Below are 22,392 nucleotides of genomic sequence, written 5' to 3'. Positions count from 1 at the left end.
AGGTCGGGTGATTGTGCTCACGCTCACAGTGTATTTTGTGCACACTCAGTAGCAGATGTGCACACACACACGCCGGGTTTGCATGATTACTTGGGAGAGAGGTTTCAGGGGAGCAGGCGTGTTAGTCTGTATCTGCAAAAAGAACAGGGGGACTTGTGGCACCTTAGCGACTAACCCATTTATTTGAGCAGAAGCTTTCGTGGGCGACAGCTCCCTTCATTGTATTTTCCACGGCATGCATCCGATGAAGTGAGCTGTAGCTCACGAAAGCTCACGCTCAAATAAATGGGTGAGTCGCTAAGGTGCCACAAGTCCCCCTGTTCTTTTTGGGAGAGCGGGCGCGTTTTCAGAGCATCGCTTACACCCACCCACCTGGGTGAGCGCGGCACTCACATGTACACACTCCCGCACGCTCGCGTGGAGCCTTTGGACCTAGGAGTTTGCTTGATCCCTTCCCTTTTTTCTGCATGAAGCAGAGACTCACCCCCTCGGCTCTCCTGAGTGCGGGGGACTGGGCCCTAGGTCAGGCAGCGAGGGGAGTCCCTGGGGCTGGGGAGGCTGCAGTGCGATGAGCCAGGGGGAGGAGAAGCCTGATTCAGTGGAGTATCCGGCTGGAGCAGGTGCACACCCAGCCCAGCCGGGAGCAACTTTCCAGCTCAGCACAGGCAGGGCGAGGTCCTAGGTGCCGCTCCTCGCAAAGGAGGGGCAGAGGAGGCAGCCGGGAGTGGGAGGCATCGGCCCCGGGGACAGGACACACGCACCCGCCTGCGATCCGGATCTGGCTCCGCTGCTCCTGGAGCGAGCCCATGGAGCCGCTGTGGGGGAACCGCAGCTGTGCGAACGGTGGGTGCCGGGGCAAGGGGGGCTACACGGGGGGGGGGATTGAAGTCCGGGGTGAGGGCAGGGGGGTGGGAACTGGCCCGGGACTGTAGGATTGGAAGAGGGGTCGGGTCGGAAGGGGGGTAGAGCTGGGGGGGTCTGAAGGGGGGTGAGTGAGACTGAGGACTGGGGTGGGGGTCGGAAGGGGGTGGGATGGGATTGGGGTATGATGGGGTCGGAAGCGGGCAGTTGGGGGGTTCTGGAGGAGGCTGGGGGGGTGAGTGGGACAGAGGACTGGGATGGGGTCGGAAGGGGGTGGGATGGGATTGGGGTGTCATGCGGTCGGAAGCGGGCAGAATTGGGGGTTCTGGGGGGTGAGTGGGACTGAGGACTGGGATGGGGGTCGGAAGGGGGTGGGATGGGATTGGGGTATGATGGGGTTGGAAGGGGGCAGTTGGGGGGTTCTGGAGGAGGCTGGGGGGGTGAGTGGGACTGAGGACTGGGATGGGGGTCGGAAGGGGGTGGGATGGGACTGGGGTATGATGGGGTTGGAAGGGGGCAGTTGGGGGGTTCTGGAGGAGGCTGGGGGGGTGAGTGGGACTGAGGACTGGGATGGGGGTCGGAAGGGGGTGGGATGGGATTGGGGTATGATGGGGTTGGAAGGGAGCAGTTGGGGGGTTCTGGAGGAGGCTGGGGGTGAGTTGGACTGAGGACTGGGGTGGGGGTCGGAAGGGGGGTAGGATGGGATTGGGGTATGATGGGGTCGGAAGCGGGCAGTTGGGGGGTTCTGGAGGAGGCTGGGGGGGTGAGTGGGACTGAGGACTGGGATGGGGGTCGGAAGGGGGTGGGATGGGATTGGGGTATGATGGGGTTGGAAGGGGGCAGTTGGGGGGTTCTGGAGGGGGCTGGGGGCAGAGGCTGGCCCGTTCGGGGGGGGGATGGGGTTCTGGTTGGAGGTAGCTTGGGATGGGGCTGGGCTGGCCATAGACCACCTCCCCCCCCCCACCTTTGCACCCCCAAGGGCAGACCCTTTGCAGCCCAGGGCTCTCGAGCTAGCCACCGGCCCCTGATTTCTCACCAAATTCAGGGGGAAAGGAGACAGTGCCAGGGCCTGTGGGAATCGGGGCAACAGCTGGGGCTGCCCCTCGACTCAGCCCTGCCTCAGGCACTGCTCCCATGGGGGTAGCACTGGACAAGAGTTAGGAGGAGGGGGCCCGGTGGGTTCCTCTGGCTAGAGGGAGATGCAGGGTGCATGTGAGCAGGAGGGCTCCAGGAGGTGAGGGGGTCCCATTGCAGGAGGGAGAGCTGGGCAGGTGTTTGTGCTGATCTGGGGACGGGGTAGCAGAGATCCCCCCATAGGGCTGGACTGGGTCACTCATCCCTGGGGCTGGGCTACCTCCTGTAATGCATTCAGCACTGGCAGGAGCAAGCGGGGAGGGTGTCAGGGGAAGTAGGTGGTGAAGGAGAACTGGCCGGTGCAGGGCTGGTTTCATTCCAGGTTCCCCCTACCAGACAGGCACCTTTGTCCAACCTGTTCCTAAAAATTGAGAGGAAGGAAGTCCACAACCACCCTGGGAACAGGCTCCTTGGGAGGGTGTGGAATCCCCCTCATTCGAGGGTTTTAGGAACTGGTTGGACAAACACCTGTTGGGTTGGCCTACGTTGACTTGGTCCTGTCTCATCCTGGGGGTTGTGTGCACCCTGGAGGCCCCATCCAGCCCTACAGTTCTGTGATTCTGTAGCTTGTTCTTTCCAAGGTGAAACTTCTTTTTAAAGTTCCTGGCAGTGCTCGATCCAGCCCCTGTTCTGGGGGAGGCTGGAAATAGGGGTTTCCTCAGGGCGCTCTCCCGCCCACTCAGAGCCCTGGAGATGTGTGCTGCTAGCCTAGGCTTGGTGGGCTGCCCCGTGACACCTCCCTGCAGAAAGGTGTGAAGTGTAAAGCATCTGGCATTTGAATTGGAATGATAATCTGGACTGAATGCAGCTGCCTGGGGCCTAATGCCAATGAAGGTCAACAGGAAATGTTCCATTGACTCCAGTGGGATCATGCCCTTAAAGCACATGTGTGTGATAGCTCTGGCTGTGAAAATGTACGTGCATATCTACATTCATTTTGATCCTCGTGGGGCAGATCCGCAGCTGGCGTAATTGGCCCTAGCTCTATTGAAGGCAATGGAGTGATGACAACTGACCCCAGCTGAGAATCTGCCTTTTTAACTTCTAGAAATAACCAGTGAAAAGAATAAGAAACCCAGCTAGTGATTTTTAAAACTCACTCTCTTCGGGTAAGCCACAGCCACTTGTCCATGTGCCGTATTGAACGGTGTATTTTCATGTCTAGGGATGTAAATATCAACATCTGGGCCCTATTTGCAGCTAAAGTGATTTTTGTGTATCCCAACCTCTCTTTGGAGATACCTCCCCCCACACCCTACATAGGCATGTAATTCATTTTGCTGCCTGGAAGGCTGAATTGAATGTAACAAAAGAAGAGCTAGTAAATCAGCAAGCAGACCTCTGGCTTGCTCCCTCTCAGGTTTTATACTGGCTCTTGTTTGCATTGAAGGGGGCTGATTTTATTTGCTCTCTCTGAGGGACGTAAAAGCTCTGTCACATGAGGACATTGTGCAGCCAGGGGAGTTAGCAGTCACTTTTGTTCTAAGCCTCACAAAGCCTGTTCTATAGCAGAAGAAATGAGAGTAACTAAGCACTATGTTACCTGTGCATTACAGCATTTGCAGGGACTTACAAAGCAGCTGGGGGTTTTCTTCTTCTAAATTTTACTAATCCAAGATAGAAAAGACTCTATAGACCGTTTAACCCATCCCCCTGCCTTATGTAGGATTGTTCCCTACAGTATATATGGGAGCATTTTACACAGTCTAGAAAAAGAAACTAGTGATAGGGCTTCCACCAGGTCCTTTGGGAGGGAAGTGCACAGTCAGGGACTTTTCCATTGGATCATTTGCATGCAGGGCAATCCCTCCCGCAGAAACACCCAACAGAGAGGGGAGGGGAAGCTGCACAATGTGTCCAGCAGCCTCAGCCTGTCCCAACTTTTTTTGGTGAATTGCTCCCAGGGCCTGGGAAGTGGGGGATGTGTGAAATGATTGTCCATGTCCAACCAGACACAAAGAACTCCTTGGATGGGCACAATCCACATGGCGGGTCCCTCTTCCCATTGCTAAGACCAAGGCAATGCTCTAGCAGCTCATTGTTCTGATACACGCAGTATATTCTTTAAAAATTTGACACAGCTGTTTTGTTGCCCAGAGGCGATCTGCTCCCTAGTGGTGGAAAACTCTTCTGTGAAGTTCCATCTGGGCATGTTCTTCCCTCATCCATCGCTGTGTATTTTGTTAGTTCAAAAAAAGAACAGGAGGACTAGTGGCACCTTAGAGACTAACCAATTTATTAGAGCATAAGCTTTCATGAGCTACAGCTCACTTCATCGGATTCATTGTTAGTTCAGTACCTACACAGAGCGAAGGGTAGCTAGGAGCAATGTCTCGGGTGTGGTAGCAGTGTGAGAACCAGAAAAAGAAGCTCAACAATTTCCCCACCCACACCCATTGATACAGCTTTGATGTAGAGGCTGATGTTTAGTGGTGCTTTACAAAGAAGCCCTTGATTCTTATCTACTTTCATGCCACTGAATAATGAATCACATTGATACCCGCAATTTCATCCTGCAGGATCTGAATGCTTTCCAACTTCACATGCATTCACCAGACAGGTGGCATCCGCAGTGGGGATGGGAAGTGAGAAATTTTGGTCAAGGACGAACCTGGACTCCTAGAAAAAGTGCCAGGGGATCATTTGCCAGACAGAGCCTCTGGGCTAGATTCACCATTACTGAAATCAATGGCGTCCCCACAGCATATGCAGTGATGAATCAGGACCTCTTCTTTTCAAGGTCCCAGCTGAAGGAGACACACCTCCAGTAAATCTACCTAGGTGTTAATGCTGTGCCCATCACTGTGGTATCTGAGTACATAAAATGCCTGGCAATCAAAATAATTTGGAAGGATGAAGGGTTGAGTCAACCTTGCTGGTATTTAAATTTATGTTTTCAGGGAGTCTCGGTATTATCCCACTAAGGCACTCCTCCTTTGACCTAACTTCAGAATAATTATGTGGCAGATGCTCAGCTAGTGTAGCTTGCCAGAACGCGATTGAATCAAGGTAGATATGACAAGGATCTGAGGATCTGCCCTGTAACTTCTGGGTTCTCAGGCATGATATAGTGTGCTTCTAGAGGGCAAAGGGGTACAGGAAAGAGGCCCAGCATCCTTGTCATATGCTGTAGTACTCTGAAGGAGATTTTGCCTAGGTTTTGCCAGAAGTTATGGGCATATGACATGGCCCCAAGTGCTGGATGCTGCCATAAGGGTGGCTGTGAAAACAAATGAGAATCCAACCAAGAGAATAATTCTTTTGTGTAACCTGACATAAGAATGGCCATACTGGGTCACAGCAGTGATCCATCTAGCCCAGTATCCTGTCTTCTGATAGGGTCCAGTGCCAGGTGCTTCAGTGGGGACGAACTGTACAGGTAATCATCAAGTGATCCATCCCGTCTCACCCATTCCTAGCTTCTGATCAACTCCATAATTGGTTGGTCTTTATTCCCAATGAACAGACCACAGACAATGTGCAGCAGAGAGGAAAGCTTTGTGAGAGGTTGCTATTCTAACCTTTAACTTAAGTATCTGCTCCTATAAGGGTCAGACCTTTTGGGAACTCCTGATGAAAAGCTCCTCTCTAATTCCATAGAAAAGCAAAATTACCAAATTAGGTAGAAATGCGGTACTGGAAGTGATGAGTGACAGACTAGCTGGCAGAGGGCAGCCTGAATAGGCAGGGTGGCATTGGAGTCTCTAAATCAACAAGGGTTGGATGTCTTTCTAGAAGATATGCTTTCGTTCAACCACACCTTATCAGGCTTGATGCAGAAATTACTGGGTGGAGAATCTCTGACCTGTGTTATGCAGGAGGTCAAATTAAATAACCATAATTGTCCCATTGGACCTTAAAATCGATGGATCCTGAGCTGTACACAAGTTTTGTGTCAAGGGGCCTTGATAACTAGTGCTGGTCAGGAAGCCAATTTCCTTCCCCATGGAAAATGTTATGATTTCAAAATTTTTTGCCACCCCCAAATGGAGATGAAAAGGCAGATTCTTGACATTTTTTGCAAACTGAAAATCTGCAAAAATTAAAATTGATTTTGTTGGTTGTTTGTCCCAAGGTATTAGAGAGACAAGGTGGGTGAGGTAATAGCTCACTTCTCTTGGTGAGAGACAAAAGCTTTCAACCTTACACAGTATCTCCTTTAGGTACTAGACAAATGACAGTCCTACCAAGGGAATAATTATTTTGTGTAACCTGCAGACCTGAAGAAGAGCTCTGTGTAAGCTCAAAAGCATGTCTGTCTCTCCAACAGACGTTGGTCCAATAAAAGCTATTACCTCACCCATCCTGTCTCGCTAATATCCTGGGACCGAGCGGGCTACACGAACATTGCAAACAATGTTTGAATCATGGCTGTTCCAGAATTCAGTAAACAGATCTGCCACTCCGAGCTGGGAGCCAGGCCATTCTTGGGTGTTTCTCTGGGAGCTTTCTGGTTCCCAGCCCTCACATGCTATATTGAGGGGCCATAAATAGAAGATAAATTGAAAGTCAGTATTCATTTTCAAATAGGGAAAGTGTCAATATTTTTTTCCAAGTTCATTTCATTCCCCCCGCACTCTATCTTGGTGCTGGTGGAGTCATTCCGACCTGGCAAATGCTTTTTAATGCTTCTCTCCACACTTTAGAGAAGTGTTTTATTCAATAAAGGTCTTCCTTCCAATTACTATACTCGTTCTAGATAGCCAATGATCTTCACCTGTTGTATAGTAAATCCCTTCTCTCGTCTGCCCCCTATATTTGTTCTGCATTTGCTGGAGTCAGTTCCTGACGGAAACAAAAAATGCCTTAGACTCTGATGGCCCTGTAGTAGCAACATGATTGTACTGAGATAGACTGTCACTTAGCCTCCAGGGCGGTTAGTACATCTGGAGAGCAAGGAGTGTTTGTGACGCTGAATAAAGAGTGGGAGTCAAATAGTTATCTCTGCTTGTGGTGGAGAAAGGGGAAACTACTTCAGAGACTCAGTTCTTGAAGGACTTTAGCTGACAAGGGAACACTACTGATAACATACAGGACTCGCATAGTATATGAGAAGGATACTGTGACCCCTGCTGTGTGACAGCGATATTAACTTTCTGCAGCCCTGACCAATGTCATATGACAGGGGCCAGGAAATAAAGTTCACCCTCTTCCCAGCACTCCTGCATGTCACCCATTTATACCCAGGTGGGAGGACGTCCCAAAGCGCAGGACACTGTATGAAAAGGACCCACAAACCACAGCTCCTGGTTCCAGCTGCTGAGCCCAAGTTTTCCTAGAGTGTGTTGATACAAAACATGTAGTGTTGTTTTAGCTGTGTCGGTCCCAGGATATTAGAGAGACAAGATACAAACATGGCTGTGCAGTGTGTCCAGGTGTGGAAAAGTCAACACAAATGACACACACAGGTGAAGGAACACAAGCCAGAACAGATTACAGAATAGTGAGATGAGTTAGATGTATTCAAGTCATCAGCGTTTGATGAAATTCACCTTCAGGTATTTTCTCAGAACCATAAGCGATTATCTTGGAGGATGGGTGAGGTCCCAGAGGACTGGAGAAGGGCAAGCATAGTAGTGATCTTGAAAAAGGGGTACAAAGAGAACCTGGGGAATTAGGCCGGTGAGTCTAACTTTGATACCTGGAAAGATACTGGAACAAATGATTAAACAATCAATTTGCAAGCACCTAGAGGATAGCAGGATTATAAGGAATAGCCAACATGGATTTGTCAAGAACAAGCCAGGCTCATTTCCTTCTTTGACAATGTTTCAGGCCTAGTGGATTGTGGGGAAGCGGTAGGTGTGATATAGCTTGATTTTAATAAGGCTTGTGATGCAGTCCCACATGGCCAATTAGGAAAATGTGATCTAAATGAAATTTCTAGAAGGTGGGTGCACAACTGGTTGAAAGTTTATCCTCAAAGAGTAGTTATCGGTGATTCACTGTCAAATTGGGAGGACATATCTAGTGGGGTCTGTCTTGGGTCTGTTACTATTCAACATTTTCATTAACGACTTGGCTAATGGAGTGAAAAATACGCTGATAAAATTCATGAGTGGCACCGAGCTGGGAGGGTTGTAAGCACTTTTGGAGGCCAGGATTAGAATTCAAAATGGCTATGACAAATTGGACGATTGGGCTGAAATCAACAAGATGAACTGCAATAAAGACAAGTGCAAAGTACTACACGTAGGAAGGAAAACACAAATGCACAACCGTGACATGGGGAATAACTGGCTAGGCAGTGGTACCTCAGAAGAGGATCTAGGGGATATAGTGGGTAACAAATTGAATATGAGCCAAAAATGTGATGCAGTGGGGTGCATTAACAGGAGTGTCATATGTACAACTACTCAGCACTGGTGAGGTCTTAGCTGGAGTGCTGTGTCCAGGTTTGGACGCTACATTTTAAGAAAGATGTGGACAAGTGGAACAGTGTCCAGAGGACAGCAAGGAAAATTATAAAAGGTTTAGAAAACCTGACCTATGGGGAAAGGCTAAAAAACCTGGGTATCTTTAGTCTTGAGAAGAGGAGACAGAGGGTGGATCTGATAACAGTCTTCAAATATGCTAAGGGCTGTTATAAAGAGGACAGGGATCAATTGTTCCCCTGCCCACTGAAGGAAGGACAAGGAGCAATGGCCTTATGCTGCAGCAAGGGTAATTTAGGTTAGATATTAGGAAAATCTTTCTAACTATAAAGCCGCCATGCTCCCCCAAGGACGATAAGAAGAAGAAGGATGTGGGGAAGTCCTCAAAGAAAGACAAGGACCCAGTGAACAAATCTGGGGGTAAAGCCAAAAAAAAAAAAGAAGTGGTCCAAAGGGAAAGTAAGAGACAAGCTGAACAACCTTGTTTTGTTTGATAAGGCAACTTATGATAAACTGTGCGAAGAAGTACCCAACTACAAGCTCATCACGCCAGCTGTAGTCTCCGAACGGTTGAAGATTCGAGGACCTTTAGCAAGGGCTGCCCTCCAAGAACTGCTCAGCCAAGGGTTGATCAAACTTGTGTCCAAGCACCGAGCCCGTGTGATTTACACTAGGAACACGAAGAGTGGAGATGCACCTGCTGGCGGGGAGGATGCTTAAAAAAGTTTTCCAGTCACCTCTGCAATATTTCTTATGTAAATGTATACAATAAAATTGTTGAATTAAAAAAGCAAAACAAAAAAAAAAAACCCATAAGGCTAGTTAAGCACTGGAATAGGTTACCAAAGGAGGTTATGGAACCCCATCACTGGAGACATTTAAGGACAGTTAGACGAACACCTCTCAGGGATGGTCTAGGTTTGCTTGGTTCTGCCTCAGTGCAGGCAGCTGGACTAGTCGACCTATCGAGGTCCCTTCCAGCCCAACGTTGCCAGGACTCTAGAGCCATGCTGGGAAAAAGCTGCTGTGTCCAGCCACGCTAGCTGGAATCTTGCCAGCTAAGTGAGCCAAGGGTTTCTAACTGTAGTACAGATGGAGCTTAAAGCCTAGTGTCCCAGTGCCACGGATGTCTAACCAGGGCGTCCATCCACAAACTCATGCCACGTAATTGCCCCCTTGTTGAGGGTTTCATACATTAAACAATTAGCATTTGTGCCTCTGTTAAGCTTTTCCTTTGCTCCTTGATTTTGTTGTTGTTTGAACCTTTGATCTAGGTTCAGTTCTCTGCTCCACCACAGACTTCCTGTGTGACCTCGGGCAAGTCACTTAGGCCCAGGTCTTTCAGCTCCTAACTTCCATTCATGTAGGAGGAGCCTAAATACTTTGTGAAGCTGCTTCTTCTCTCTCTGCCTCAGTTTCATGACAAACATAGTATTTACCTGGCTCCCAGGGGTGTTATGAGGATAAACATACTGAAGATTTTGGGGTGCTCACATCCTACAGTATTGGGGGCCACGTAAGTATCTTAGGTAGAGAGATTCTGTTACTTTGAGCATATTCAGTAACACCTTGACTTCAGGGGGACTGTTCATGAAATAAGAGTGCATAAGGGTGCTAGAATCTGGCCCTAAATCATTTTTGTCAAGGCTGTCTAAGGAGTCAGTGACAGACCTGTGATTAGAATCCTGAGTCCCAGCCCTGTGTTCTGACCACTACATCACCATCCCTAAAGAAACACATTTGATAGAGTCCCATAGAATATTCTCGCTAATCCTTCACATTTGTTTTCTGTGTGTGTTGTCCTCACAGGTTCTTTGGTTCCTATTTCTTGCTCTTCTCATTGGGTCGTATGCCAGGTAGTCAGTGACGGCAACCTGTCCACCTCTGTCCATAAGAATCTCACTTTGCACAGCAGCTGGGCAACACAAGTAGAAAGCAAATATGGATTCTACATTGGCTTGGCCCTTGCCATCTTCTCCAGTTTCCTCATCGGCAGCAGTGTCATCCTCAAGAAGAAAGGGCTGCTGCGACTGGTGGACAAAGGGGGCACCAGAGCAGGTATGGAGATTCAGGGCAGAAGATGGGGTTTCTGCTCCCAGAATCAGAGGCATTGTCCACACTCCCATGAGTAATGAGGCCGGGGGATATGCCTCGTGAGATCTGCTGTTGGTGTGTGTGTGTTTGCATCTGAAGTGCCTGATAACTGGGAGTGGGGGAACTTTTCATCCATCAGGAACTAGTACTCATCAGGGACTCTTCTCTGTGTAAATAAAACTGGATGTGGGACTCAAATGGTTCACAGCTCTGGTGCTAGCCCTTTGCCCAGGGGAGAATTTCACCCCTGCAGAATGGATCAATTCATTCAAATGGGATTGCACAGTTCTGTTCTCCATGAACCAAATCCTGCTTGTATTGAAGTCAATGGGGAAGTTTGCCATTGGATTCACTGGGACAGTACAAGGCCCTGTGTGTTTTTCCTGCACAGGAGAATGACATCTTATTAATGCAAAATGTCAAATTCATTTGCAGAGCCCAGAATATGTGTATAAACTTTCCCCCTTTCATCAAGTAAATATTAACTTCATGTTAAACTACATATAAATAATTCCCCATCTGTGTTATTTATTTATTATTATTAATAATACAGTAACTGAAACATGCTGAGAACTCTACAGAATATGGTCTCTGTGCTGGAGAGGTTACAATCTAATCTCAGACGTGATGCAGCAAGTGAGGGCTGCTGTCGTTATCTTTGCCGTCTCAGAGAGGTTATCTTTTTGAGGCACCTGCACCCAGCACCGCAGAACCAAAGCGGTTCTAATGCCCTAAGAATGGTCAGGGTGGCTTTACTTCACAGGTAGAAAAGCACCTTGGATGGTGCCCATCCAAATTAGAGGTAATGATTATAAGGTCCTCTGTGTTCTTCAGTTGGTGTCTCAGGTATCCTACCACTCGCACCATGAGGTTACACTGACTATGACTTCACAGATGACACAGAACAGGGCGGGGCTTATTACTGAGTGGGCTGGCCCCTAATGGTATTGCTGACCCTGACCCCCACTGTTTTGCAAGGTGAGGATAAGTGATGCTGCAAGGCTTTACTTCCACTCCTTCACACATGTGCATTGTCCTTAATGAGCGGAGGGCATATCATATGCCGTCTTGCTGACAGATTGTATCTCTCCTGATTAGATGGCCTAGGGGGCATGACCAGAGCTGGAGCAAGAGGGATCTCTGTGAGAGCAAATGAATGTGTCGTGCCTGTTGGAGCGAGTGGGAGCTGCTGAATGCAGGCTCTGGCTGAGGCATGCATGTGTGGGATTGCATTGCACAAGGGGGGACGGTATGTGCCAGGATGAGATTATGCAGTAGGGGCTTGAGCAAGGGGAAGCGTGTGTGAATTGCATCACCTTAGGGCAGCGTGTGGAGGTGGAGTCTGAGTGGGATATGTGGAAGCTCAGCTTGTGGTTGTTGGAGCACGTGTGTGCAGTGGGGTTGCACTGGTGTGTGTGTGTCTGTTGCCTGACCAGCCGTGTGTACAGATGCAAGGTAAATGTGGTGGATGTGTTTGTGTGCCCCAACAGGTGGAATTGGGGGAGGGGGGCGGAGTGAAGTCTGATCCCCCAGTTCTGCCCACTGTTGAGTTGCACAGTGGAGTTTATCCCATGGCTCTGGTGTCACCAATGTTTCGAACCACACCTGCAGCCAACCTCACTGTGTAACTACAAACCATAGCACCTAGCTCCTAGATAACATTTTTGATCGGTGGATCTCAAAGAGCTTTACAAAGGAGGTCAGTATCATTGTCCCTGTTTTACAGATGGGGAAACTGAGGCACAGAGCAATGAGGTGACTTGACTAAGGTCGCCCAGCAGGTCAGGGGCGAAGCTGGGACTAGAACCCAGAGCTCCTCAGTGCCAATCTGGGCCTCTAACTGCTAAGCGGTACAGATCCACCCCCAGGGTGTCTGCCCCTTGCTGAGGACCGGCCATATGCAACAGCCGATGTTGTAAAGTTCAGCTTTTTTGAGTTATCTGCCCAAAGAAATCTTAGGAATTTAACAGTAACAAAAGTATTTCCCCAGCTTCCTCCACCGCATCCCAAAGCTGAGCTAACTCCATAGTGGTCGCAGGGATTTTCCAGAGCGATTCACCATGGGGCTGAGCTCAAGCATGGAAAATTTCAGCCAAAAAGAAGAATTTCTGAGAAAGTTTTGTGCCAAAGAAAGCAGGAATTTCTAAGGGAGCCAGTGTGTAATCTTCTCCCTGTAGCTTTCACTGAGGCTCTTTAAATGTTCCAGTTCTAGCACTGGTTTCCCAAGCGTTCTTTATCCATTGCTGGCTCTGACTTTCCTTTTAGCCATCTAATCTTTCCATCTAGGCATTTATAGCAGGCTCATTACCATGGTATTTGAGCACGGCCCTCTGCTGCTGCCTACTTCAACATTCCTCCTAACTTGTGCTGTTACCTGGTAGTACCTGCTCAGCCAGTGTCATTGAAAACTGGGCCCTATCCTGCTCCCGCTAAAATCAGTGGGAGTTTTTGCTTTGTCTTTAATGGGGACAGGATCAGGCTCTTGGTGTGGAAGAACTTTAGATTCCACTTCCCGCCCCGCTTGATCCTCTGAACTCTTCCTTTTTAGAAACACATTTTCCACCATCTCATTTTTTTTTAATGCCATAAATAATTGTGCATCAGAAACACAGAGTCATGAAACTCCCTTTTTGCATTAAGTCAGGGATGTTATTATTCATTATTTGTATTCCAGTAACGCCTGGAGACCCCAACTGAGATCAGGGTGCTAGGTACTGTAAAAACACATAATGACAGAATCCCTGCCCAAATAGACATGACAAAGAATGGGAGAGGAAACAGAGGCCAAGAGAGAGAAAGCAACATGCCCAAGGTCAGCCAGCCCATCAGCAGCTTAGAATCGCGACATCCTGAGCAGTTTAGTGCCCTATCCACTAGCTAACACTGCCCCCCATGACGCCAGCAAGAGGCCTGTTTCCCCATCAGCTTTACCCGTTGTCTCTTCCCCCCACAATCTCCCTTTCAGGTTTCCGTTCCACATCTGGGCCCTGGCCAAGGCATTTGATGCTGGGACCCTACAAGCAGTTCCCTGAAAAATAGCAACAATGACCATGGCTGTTAGTGGTCAAGGGCACTCAGCAAATCCATGCAAAGACGCTGCAAACTCATCACAGAGCTTTCAGTGCTTAGCACTGGCCGGGGGATAACGTTGTCTTTTCAGTGTTGTCCAATGGGATTAAATAGCTGTTTTCTATTGTATTTATGCTGCCCGTCCAGGCTGTAAATACCACCTTCTACTAACAGCCTTCTCAATCTCTGGTTTCCATGTAGGATTTTACTGATTTGTTTATTGTCTCCTCGCCTTCTAGGTTGTTTCAATAGTCATTTGAAACAGCCCCTTCATAGCTCGGAATCTGCTATTTCTTGTGGCTGTGGGTTATTTTTCTAGTAGTCCCTAAATATCTGTGCTTTGCTTTCCCAGGAGACGGAGGTCATGGCTACCTTAAGGACTGGCTCTGGTGGGCTGGACTGTTAACCAGTAAGTGGGGTTATTCACATTCCCATGCATGTATGGCCCTTACAAGGTTCAGAAAATGGAGGCGTAACCAAGCTATGATTTTAGCCAATTTCTCCAGTGGCTCGGAAGTTTGTTCAGTGTAGGGACAGATTCTCCACCCCTTGCAGATAGATAAATAGAGCAGAACCAGCATGCTGTGCCCGTCACATCGCAGCCCGTCTGGATTGCTTGCAGAACTAGTTCGCTTGGTTTTCCTGGCCAAAAGTATGAAAAGCCCCGGTTACACCAGGAAGGCTGGCTGGTCTGTCAGCGTACCAGGCACTGGACAAAGCCTGATGGACTACCAAGATCATGAAAGGGCACATCTACATCAGTAGGTAGATATTCGGGAGGCGGTATCCCCCGCTCCATCCCCCCGCTTGGTAACAGAATCCAGGATGTACAACTTCCTGCAGATCCCCCATGTGCGAAGCTCCCTCCTCGGGAATAGTTCTCACTGGGGTTATTTTGCCCCAAGATGCCCTGGCTCAGTTTACATGCAGCGTCGAAACCCCCAGCAAGATTCAGGCTCCTTCCCCAGCTCAGCCCTTATTGCTCTGAAAATGCACAATGACTTTAACGAAATACTACGTGTTGTAACTCACTTGTTGGCTGTTTGTTTTTCTCTTGTTTGCTCAGTGGGTGGAGGGGAAGCTGCCAACTTTGCTGCCTATGCATTTGCGCCTGCAACTATCGTCACCCCCCTTGGCGCCCTGAGCGTGCTCATAAGGTGATTTCTAGGTCTCTCTATTTTTATATTCAACCCCCTTTTCCCCCCAGATGGCACAAACGTGATTTACTCTGCAAGAAGAAAAACATCTTGGTGGTTGCTACAAAATGGACAAATAGGCGGATGCTCTCCTCAGCGCAGGATGTTGCACAAAGCACATTAACTGTTGGGTTAAATAACATATGCCACATGGCAACAACGTATGGTGGGGTGACCAGAAGTCCGGCGTTCATTTGGAAGCTTTTATAAAAACCTCTGTCTCTTCCTTCTTGTTCTGTTCTCCCAGCTGCGGCACTGGTACCAGAACATTTTTGGCAGTGGATAGTGTTGCCAACCCCAAATGCCAAAAATCATGAGAACTTGTCACAAAATCATCCATTTCGGGTTCTCTTGATTTGCAGTCTGGCTTTTGAACTTTTAGGGTGCATTGGGATCACATTTTTGTACTTTTCTCTCCTGCCAGAGGGCTAGAAACTTATTTTTCTTTTAGTGAAAACTGGGAGTCTCGGATTTTCACGTGACTCCAGGAGCTGGGGCTATTTTTTCAAAAAGAGACCAATTACTGCAAGACTCACAATAAAAATGGGAGATTTAGCACCACTACAGTGGGGAACTGCCTCCAGAGTGGGTCATTTTGATAAGCAAACTCGTAGTTGGGTTCTACTGTCCCTTCAGAGAGTTTCTAAAGTTTAATAACTAAATAATTAATGGAGTGTTTGTTCCTTTGGTCCTCAAACCCCTTTCTTTGGGTGCTAGGAACTTCATGTTACCCACCTGAGCATGAATGGAACTGGCCACACTGTTAGATCCTCTGGAGACGCATTGATCTCTCTCCACCTATAAGCATTTTCTTTTCAAGACTTTAATTTTATTTCTACGTGAGCTGTGAATTTTAGGAGACACAGAGTCCAGCCTCTGCCATTAGTAACTCTGGTGTGAATCCAGAATAACCCACTTAACTCAGTAGAGTTACTCTAGATTTACACCCACACAACAGAGAGAAGAATTTCTTCTTGGCCTTTAATAAATGTAATTTACACGTAACCTTTTAATCTGCCTTTTGTTTAACGCTGGCAGTTCTCCCGTAGACGATTTGGGGGTATTAACGTGTTTTATTGTTTAACGCTGGCCGTTCTCCCGTAGACGATTTGGGGGTATTAACGTATTAACGTATTTTATTGTTCTGACCTGCACAGTGCCATCCTATCATCCTATCTGCTCGGAGAGCGGCTAAACCTGCTTGGGAAGCTAGGCTGCATGCTGAGCATTGTGGGTAGCACAGTGATGGTGATACACGCCCCAGAAGAAGAGGAGATCACCACTCTGGCCGAAATGGCTTCAAAACTGAAAGAGCCCGGTAAGCACCAGGCAGTTCAGCCGGCTCAAAGATGGGGCCGTTTAGCGGAAAATGTACGTGCAGCAGATTGAAGGTCACATCCAGGAGTTTTTCTCTAGTTAGGGACCACGCCTCCAGGGGTCTAGCTGAAGGATTGAATAGACTCCATGGTGCACCCCTATAAACTGTTTCCCTGCTGTCCCCCTGTTGTGCATTCTAGTGTTTTAGACAGTGGCTCTAGACTCCTGGAGAGGGCCCGTGGGTTTTTTTGTAATCAGCACTTGGGATCCAGTTGTGCAGGTTTTAGAGAATCATGGTCTTGCTGTTGCATTTGCTGTTGTTATTTGTATGACTGGAGCATCTCGGAGCCTGATTCTGTTGCTGCCATTCTCTGAGGGGCATCCATATCTGGGCTGAATTTGTACTTGGTGCCTTTTCCCACCCCAAACCATTTGCCGTCTCAGCTTCTAAGGTGCTCAGGATGTGAATACCTGGAGTAGAGCAGGTCAGCGTTAAGGTGGCCAAGCTGCAATGTGGAGGCAGCATGGCTGTTTCCTACAATCAGCCAAATCCCCTCCTCCTTTATGCCCGTGGACCCATGTGCTGAGCTGGCCCTACACATTGCCATCTGGTTCGAACTTTCCCTGGGCAACAAGCTCATTCATAAACTGGTAACATGAACCCCCGACAGGTATTTGTCTAAGGCCTTAGACTGGGACTGCATTACAAGTGACGGGGGAGTCTTTGGTCCCAGATCTGTAGCTGGTGGAAATCTACATAGCTTCATGCAGTTTCGTGGCGCTACAATGTTTTCCACCAGTTTGAAGATCTGGCCTTTTATTTTTTTTTCAAACTGTATTCCTGCGTATGTCAGGTGTGTTACTGCCTTACTCTGGGTTACAGTGCTTCTGACCAGCCGTGGGTGGGTGTTTGATCTCTCTGGCGTATCCCAAGTAACGCATGCTGTCGTTATAGCCTGACTGTGCATGCCTGTGGATTTCATGTTGTCATTTCTTGCCTCTCAAAGGTTTCCTCGCTTATGCTGCCATCCTCTTAGTAGGCTGCCTGATTCTGATCTTCTTCCTCGCACCCCGCTACGGGCAGCGCAACATTCTCATCTACCTCACCATCTGCTCCGTGATTGGTGCCTTCTCAGTGTCTTCCGTCAAAGGCCTGGGGATTGCCATCAAGGGCTTCTTTGCTGACCAGCCTGTCCTGCAGAACCCGCTGCCCTGGATCCTCATCCTCACGTTGGTGGCTTCCGTCACCACTCAGATCAACTACCTCAACAAAGCACTAGACATTTTCAACACCTCCTTGGTATTTCCCATCTACTACGTGTTATTCACCACCATAGTCATCACCACTTCTATCATCCTCTTTAAGGAGTGGGTCGCCATGTCGGTGGTGGACATTATTGGGACAGTTTGTGGCTTCCTCACCATTATTTTGGGGGTGTTTTTACTCCATGCCTTCAAAGACATGGACATAAATTTAGGGAACCTACCACAAGTTCTTCAGAACAGCGACCAGGCACCAGCAATCAAGGACGACAAGAACATTCTGATAGAAGTGGATAATTCTGACATGATTGCCGATGATAAACCCAAAGTATTCATGATCTACAGCTAAAGCAGAGATATAAATGTTCAAGGGCAGAGGATGCTGCTCTGAACAGGCTAAAATGTTACTGAGCAATTTTAAAGCAAAAGCACAGAAAGTAAAACTAATCATGGATCTGACCAAATGCTACAGGAGTCAAATGCAATCTTCCAGTGGGCTTTGAAGCAGGCCTGATGTCATAACACGAGCAAGGGGTATATTTTGTGTTCACCCATAAGACATCAACACGAATAGCTGCTGAAAGTGGCAAATCCCTTGAAATATGACAAGCTTGAAGCAAAATTCTTCTCTGGGATCCTTTCTGAAGGCCGGTCTCTCAACATTGTCAGATTCTAGTGCATGAGCTGCACACCTTCCTAACCAGAACTCAGGCTGATGTTATGCTTACTTCAAACTGACCTCCACTGACTGACTGATTAGTGGGTTTTGATTTCTTTACAGCCCCTATCGCAAGGGCTCTAGGTACTTCTACAAAACTTAAAATACATAGCAACAACAAACAAAACGGGAAGACCCCCAGTGAATATTCTGCCCTTGCAAACCCCCTGGCAGCTTACCCAGACAGATAGCAAGTCCTGACATATGACGACCCCATAATGTTTCCAATCCCCGAAAGCCTGCGGGAAAAGATGGGTTTTCAGCATGCCATTGGCTTGCCAGAGCAAGTTCCATAGTAAAAGGTCCACTCATAGAAAACACCCTCCTCTGACCCACCAACCCCCTGTTTTTAAAGCCAGGGCACACCCTCATCCTGGGCAAGTAAATATTTAGACAGGCAAGTAAGGTATCATTTGTTTTTGTTGTCATCCTACCAAAGGGCAATCAAACAGATTTTATACCTAATAAATTGTCAGGGTAAATATGCAACATGACTTTATGAAACCTCTGATGATTTTAACCACAGCATCGTAACATTTGAGAGGGGCTTGAACCAAACATCCTTAAAGAGGAAGTTCAGGTCAGATCTGAACATAGTTTCTGTCGCTTTAGTGAGACAAACCAAAACCTCAGGTCCCGACACCCTAAATGCTGAGAAAGTTTGAAGCTGAATTTTGCAGCTCTCACCCCTCCCGATGCAGCATATACCCTAGCAGTGCAAGGAAGTCAGCAGTGTTTGTCCTAAGGTGGCGAAAGCTGCCACAACTGCCTAACTGCAGGAGAACCTAGTCTATCTGAGTGCATGAATGTAGAAGAGGGGACTCACTGCTAGAACTCCATCCCCCAGTCCCCAGATTGCTGGATGATGTGGTATAACAGGCTCTCCTCTAGCACCCCCATCTGAAGGACCCCAAAGAAAGCAGCCAAGCTCCATCCACACACTGCTTGCTGCCTCCCCAGACCACTTCCTGTCTCAGACAATTTCTAAGTTTTTTCCACAGCCCCTTCCTAAGCTCAGACCTCCCCAGACGCTTCGCTCCCCTCCCAGGTGCTGCCGAGTTCTTGCCCATTCTCCATCAGAGCACTACCTCCCTGGCCTTCTCCCTAGAAGCCCATTCCTACCAAGCCACTAACGCTCAGGGCTTCTTCCCTGGACTCCCTTCCCCTATTCTAGGGCCTCAGCTCCAGTCTACCCCCAAAGCCAGCCACCTATGGGTGACATCCTCTGAAGCCCGCCCACCCACAGCCCTCTCCCATTAGGGCCAGCCCCAGGCTGCCACCTCCCTCCAGCTGAGCGTGTGCTGCCTTTTGTGCAAACCCTCTTGCTCTCAGCTGGGCCCAATCATGAATCAAAGCCACCTGGTCCCCAGCCAGTTAGGAGCATCTGGAGGGGGTACTGACTCCCTTATAGGGTGAGCCAGCTGAGCTAATAGCCAGTGCAAAGTAGCAATCATACGCGGCAGAGCTCAATATTGCCAGTGGTGAAGAGCTGTAGAAGGTACACCCCAGCCCCTAAATGATCTCTGATTGCATTTCCTCTGGACACGAGGTCGCGCTGAATGGCTCAGCAGGCAACTGGATGAGAGAATGCAGTTCTGCTGCTCTTGATCTAATGATTTCACATTGGATAGCCCCAGACTTCAGCTTGGTAGTTCAGAGAGGTTCAGACCTGGGGGGTTGATTCAGTCTTTTACAGAGACGAGCGCTTAACCAAATGCCAAGATTTCAATCAGCTCCGCTTGGAAGTACCTGCAGATTTCTGAGGGGTTGGCTGTGAAGTTTTGGTTCAGCCCCATCTCTGCGTTGACCTGTTGTTCTACTAGGACATTGCTGTGTGCTGGGTAACACCGTGGGCTGTGACAGCGCCAGGATTGTGTTTTAAATGATCTGCATTCACTAGAAAGGTGAACGATGCCACTTAAAGCTGTAGGGCCAGATTCTGCCAGTTTATGGGGAGTAGTAACTTTGCAATGGGACTTCCTCTGCAGGAAGGGACCATTCAGCTTGAGTAATAATGGCACAATTCACACCTTAGAGAATTTTTTTTAAAAAAACAGGGCTTTGGCAAAGTGTGTATATCTACAGTAGAAATTAACTTTTCTTTTTGTGAGCTGCGGGCGGGGAGGAGTTGTTTCCTGCAGCACAATGTTAATTAGCTTTCACGTGAGTGTTTTTCACATTAGCTCTAATTGATGCTGAACTTCTTCTGTAAAGTTACTGGGCCTGATTCTGCCCTTGCATGAGCCAGTGTAAATCGGGAGTGAGCTCAGCGGAGCTACAGCTGGGTAACATCAGGGCTGGAGAGTGCCGAATCACTGACTGTCACTGGCTTCCTCAAGACTTAGCACCTTTCCTTGGTTAGTGAAAGTGCTTCTTTAGCCTGGAAGACCAGGTGGGTGCAAATGCTAAAGACTTTTTTGGCAAACGAGATTAGTAATCAAATAGGCAAATGTTTTCGAAGCTGAGGTTTGGGAGCCCATTGTGGACTGTTTGGGGGATTTGTGGGATCCCACTGGGGGATTTGCAAAGCTAGTTTCCAAGTCTTTTCTCCCCCTCATTTAAACCCAGATGCTTTTTGTCCCCAAGGGAAGTGTGAGCTGTACATTAGAAGCTGGGCTGGCATAAGTGGGTAACTGATCTCTGGCTGTACAGATTTTTTTTTTTATTCGAATTTTTCTTCCCTCACCTCGTCTTTGCACAGTCTCTCTGTCTGTGGTTTGCACTGTGCCCTGCTCACCTTTCCCCTGGATTTTTACTCTTCTCTGCACAGCTCCCTCTTCCACAGTCTCTCAGCCACAACCCCCACAATCTGAGTCCTCCACCGCCTTTTGAACCCACAAGGTGCGCTTTAGTTAATCCTGAATCAAGGCTCGGTTGCTGGTAGCAACCGCTGTGTGCTGAGTAACAGGGAGCCTTCAGATGATTGTGATCTAGTTCCCCTACATCTGAGCATGGCTCATGTCAGTCTCCTGAACTCACACATGGATCCCTGAAAAACAGCTCAGCTCTCTTTGGATCTGGTTTAAGAACACGGCTCGTCTCAGCACACAGGTAGACCCTCTACGTGCTGGCATCCAAGCGCTGAGTTCAAGGGGAAGATCAGCAGCTGGGCTAAATTGTCATAGCTCCATTGACTTTAAATGGAGCTAGGAGCCCTCCGGTGTCTGGGTTTTTTTTAAGGGTTGGAGATGTGGGAAAATCTAATAGATACAGAGCCAGCGTTTTCCAATGAAAACCCCCAGCACTATTTTATGAGCGGAAGGTTCAGCTAATGAGCTCAGCATGTCAGCACTACGCTCAATGCACGTCACTTGTGACCAGCTGAATATGTGGGTTGTCAGTGTCCTGGGGCAGGAGATCGGAGCAACATGCTGAGCCGGAAGTCACAGCTGGGAACTGTGAAAGTCAATGTCCCCTGGACTCTGCCGGGGAACTGCCAGAGCTCACGTTACGTCCTTTGGGGCCCTCAGCACAAGGTGATACAAGACACGCTCTGGCCCTGCCTGCAAGATCCTGGGAGCTCTGTTCCTAATGAACATGCTGTATACATACTGGGAAGAGGCAGAATTAATGTAACTCTGTGACTAGCTTTGATGTTTAACTGGAAGCAACCCCCACGTTCAAAGACATTTCAATAACGTTTGTACTTAGAGGGAGAATAAAGGAGTTTTGTACAAACTCTTGAGGGCTGAGCTGAAATCTTTTTGAGTGGTTCTTGACTTTATTGCTATGCGGCACGTCGGTAGACTACCGGCATCCGCACCATAGCAAGAAATAGAACCGTGGAAAAGAGATTAGAGCAGCAGCTCCCTCTCCTGGTAAAGAAAAATTGTCCTTGCTGCTTTACCTGTTATTCCAGTTTCAGTTCATAGCCATGGCTTTGCTTCATGGGTTGAATTTTGGAGAGACAAGGCGGGTAAGGGAGTATCTTTTATTGGACTAACGGCTGTTGGAGAAAGAGAGAGACAAGCTTTCAGGCTACACAGAGCTCTTCTTCAGGTCTGCAACCGACTGGAGTCTTTGCAGTGCCTAAGCTTACCTAAACTTTTAGAAGGCTTTTTTCCTGGCATGGCAGCACTTCTGAACATGGCACATCCCTATTTAGGAGGGTATCAGTCACCAGGCTGAGCTATTGCTGTCTGGCATTGACGCCGTTAGCAACACTCCCATGCAACATTTCAATGACAATTGACAACAAATTTATTAACTGGAAACGAGGCAAAAGGCACAATGAATTGCATTATTCAAGTATTTGCATAGGTGCACAGAGAGCATTATTGTAAACAATACATGGACCTAAGAGAAAGTGACACGTACTTTGTCTATGTTCTCCCAAATAATACTTTTTTTTTTTAATCACGTTTTA

General features: G+C 48.2%; 1 protein-coding gene and 1 pseudogene across 2 annotated transcripts; both read left to right on the top strand.

The window, feature by feature from the left end:
* Positions 1-437: 437 nt before the first annotated feature.
* Positions 438-21,710, top strand: NIPAL4 (NIPA like domain containing 4). Its single transcript, XM_084635872.1, has 6 exons — positions 438-843; positions 10,179-10,427; positions 13,885-13,941; positions 14,599-14,689; positions 15,886-16,046; positions 17,053-21,710. The coding sequence occupies exons 1-6, from the start codon at positions 807-809 to the stop codon at positions 17,655-17,657; spliced, it is 1,200 nt and encodes a 399-aa protein (XP_084491998.1). The 5' UTR covers positions 438-806; the 3' UTR covers positions 17,658-21,710.
* LOC311525385 (small ribosomal subunit protein eS25 pseudogene) lies at positions 8,221-9,121 on the top strand (annotated as a pseudogene). Its single transcript has 2 exons — positions 8,221-8,274; positions 8,702-9,121. The product of its transcript is annotated as a small ribosomal subunit protein eS25 pseudogene (transcript).
* Positions 21,711-22,392: the final 682 nt, after the last annotated feature.

This window comes from Lepidochelys olivacea (genome assembly GCF_965140295.1).
Source record: "Lepidochelys olivacea isolate rLepOli2 genome assembly, chromosome: 8".
In the NCBI taxonomy this organism is placed as follows: domain Eukaryota; kingdom Metazoa; phylum Chordata; order Testudines; family Cheloniidae; genus Lepidochelys; species Lepidochelys olivacea.
The sequence above is the reverse complement of the archived record's forward strand: the minus strand, read 5'-3'. Positions and strand labels throughout refer to the sequence as shown.

Bases quoted from the DNA above. Each gene is read 5' to 3' on its own strand.
- NIPAL4 (XM_084635872.1), top strand. From the start codon at position 807: ATGGAGCCGCTGTGGGGGAACCGCAGCTGTGCGAACG. The intron at 844-10,178 runs GTGGGTGCCGGG...TTGTCCTCACAG, and splicing joins GAACCGCAGCTGTGCGAACG to GTTCTTTGGTTCCTATTTCT. The intron at 14,690-15,885 runs GTGATTTCTAGG...TGACCTGCACAG, and splicing joins GCCCTGAGCGTGCTCATAAG to TGCCATCCTATCATCCTATC.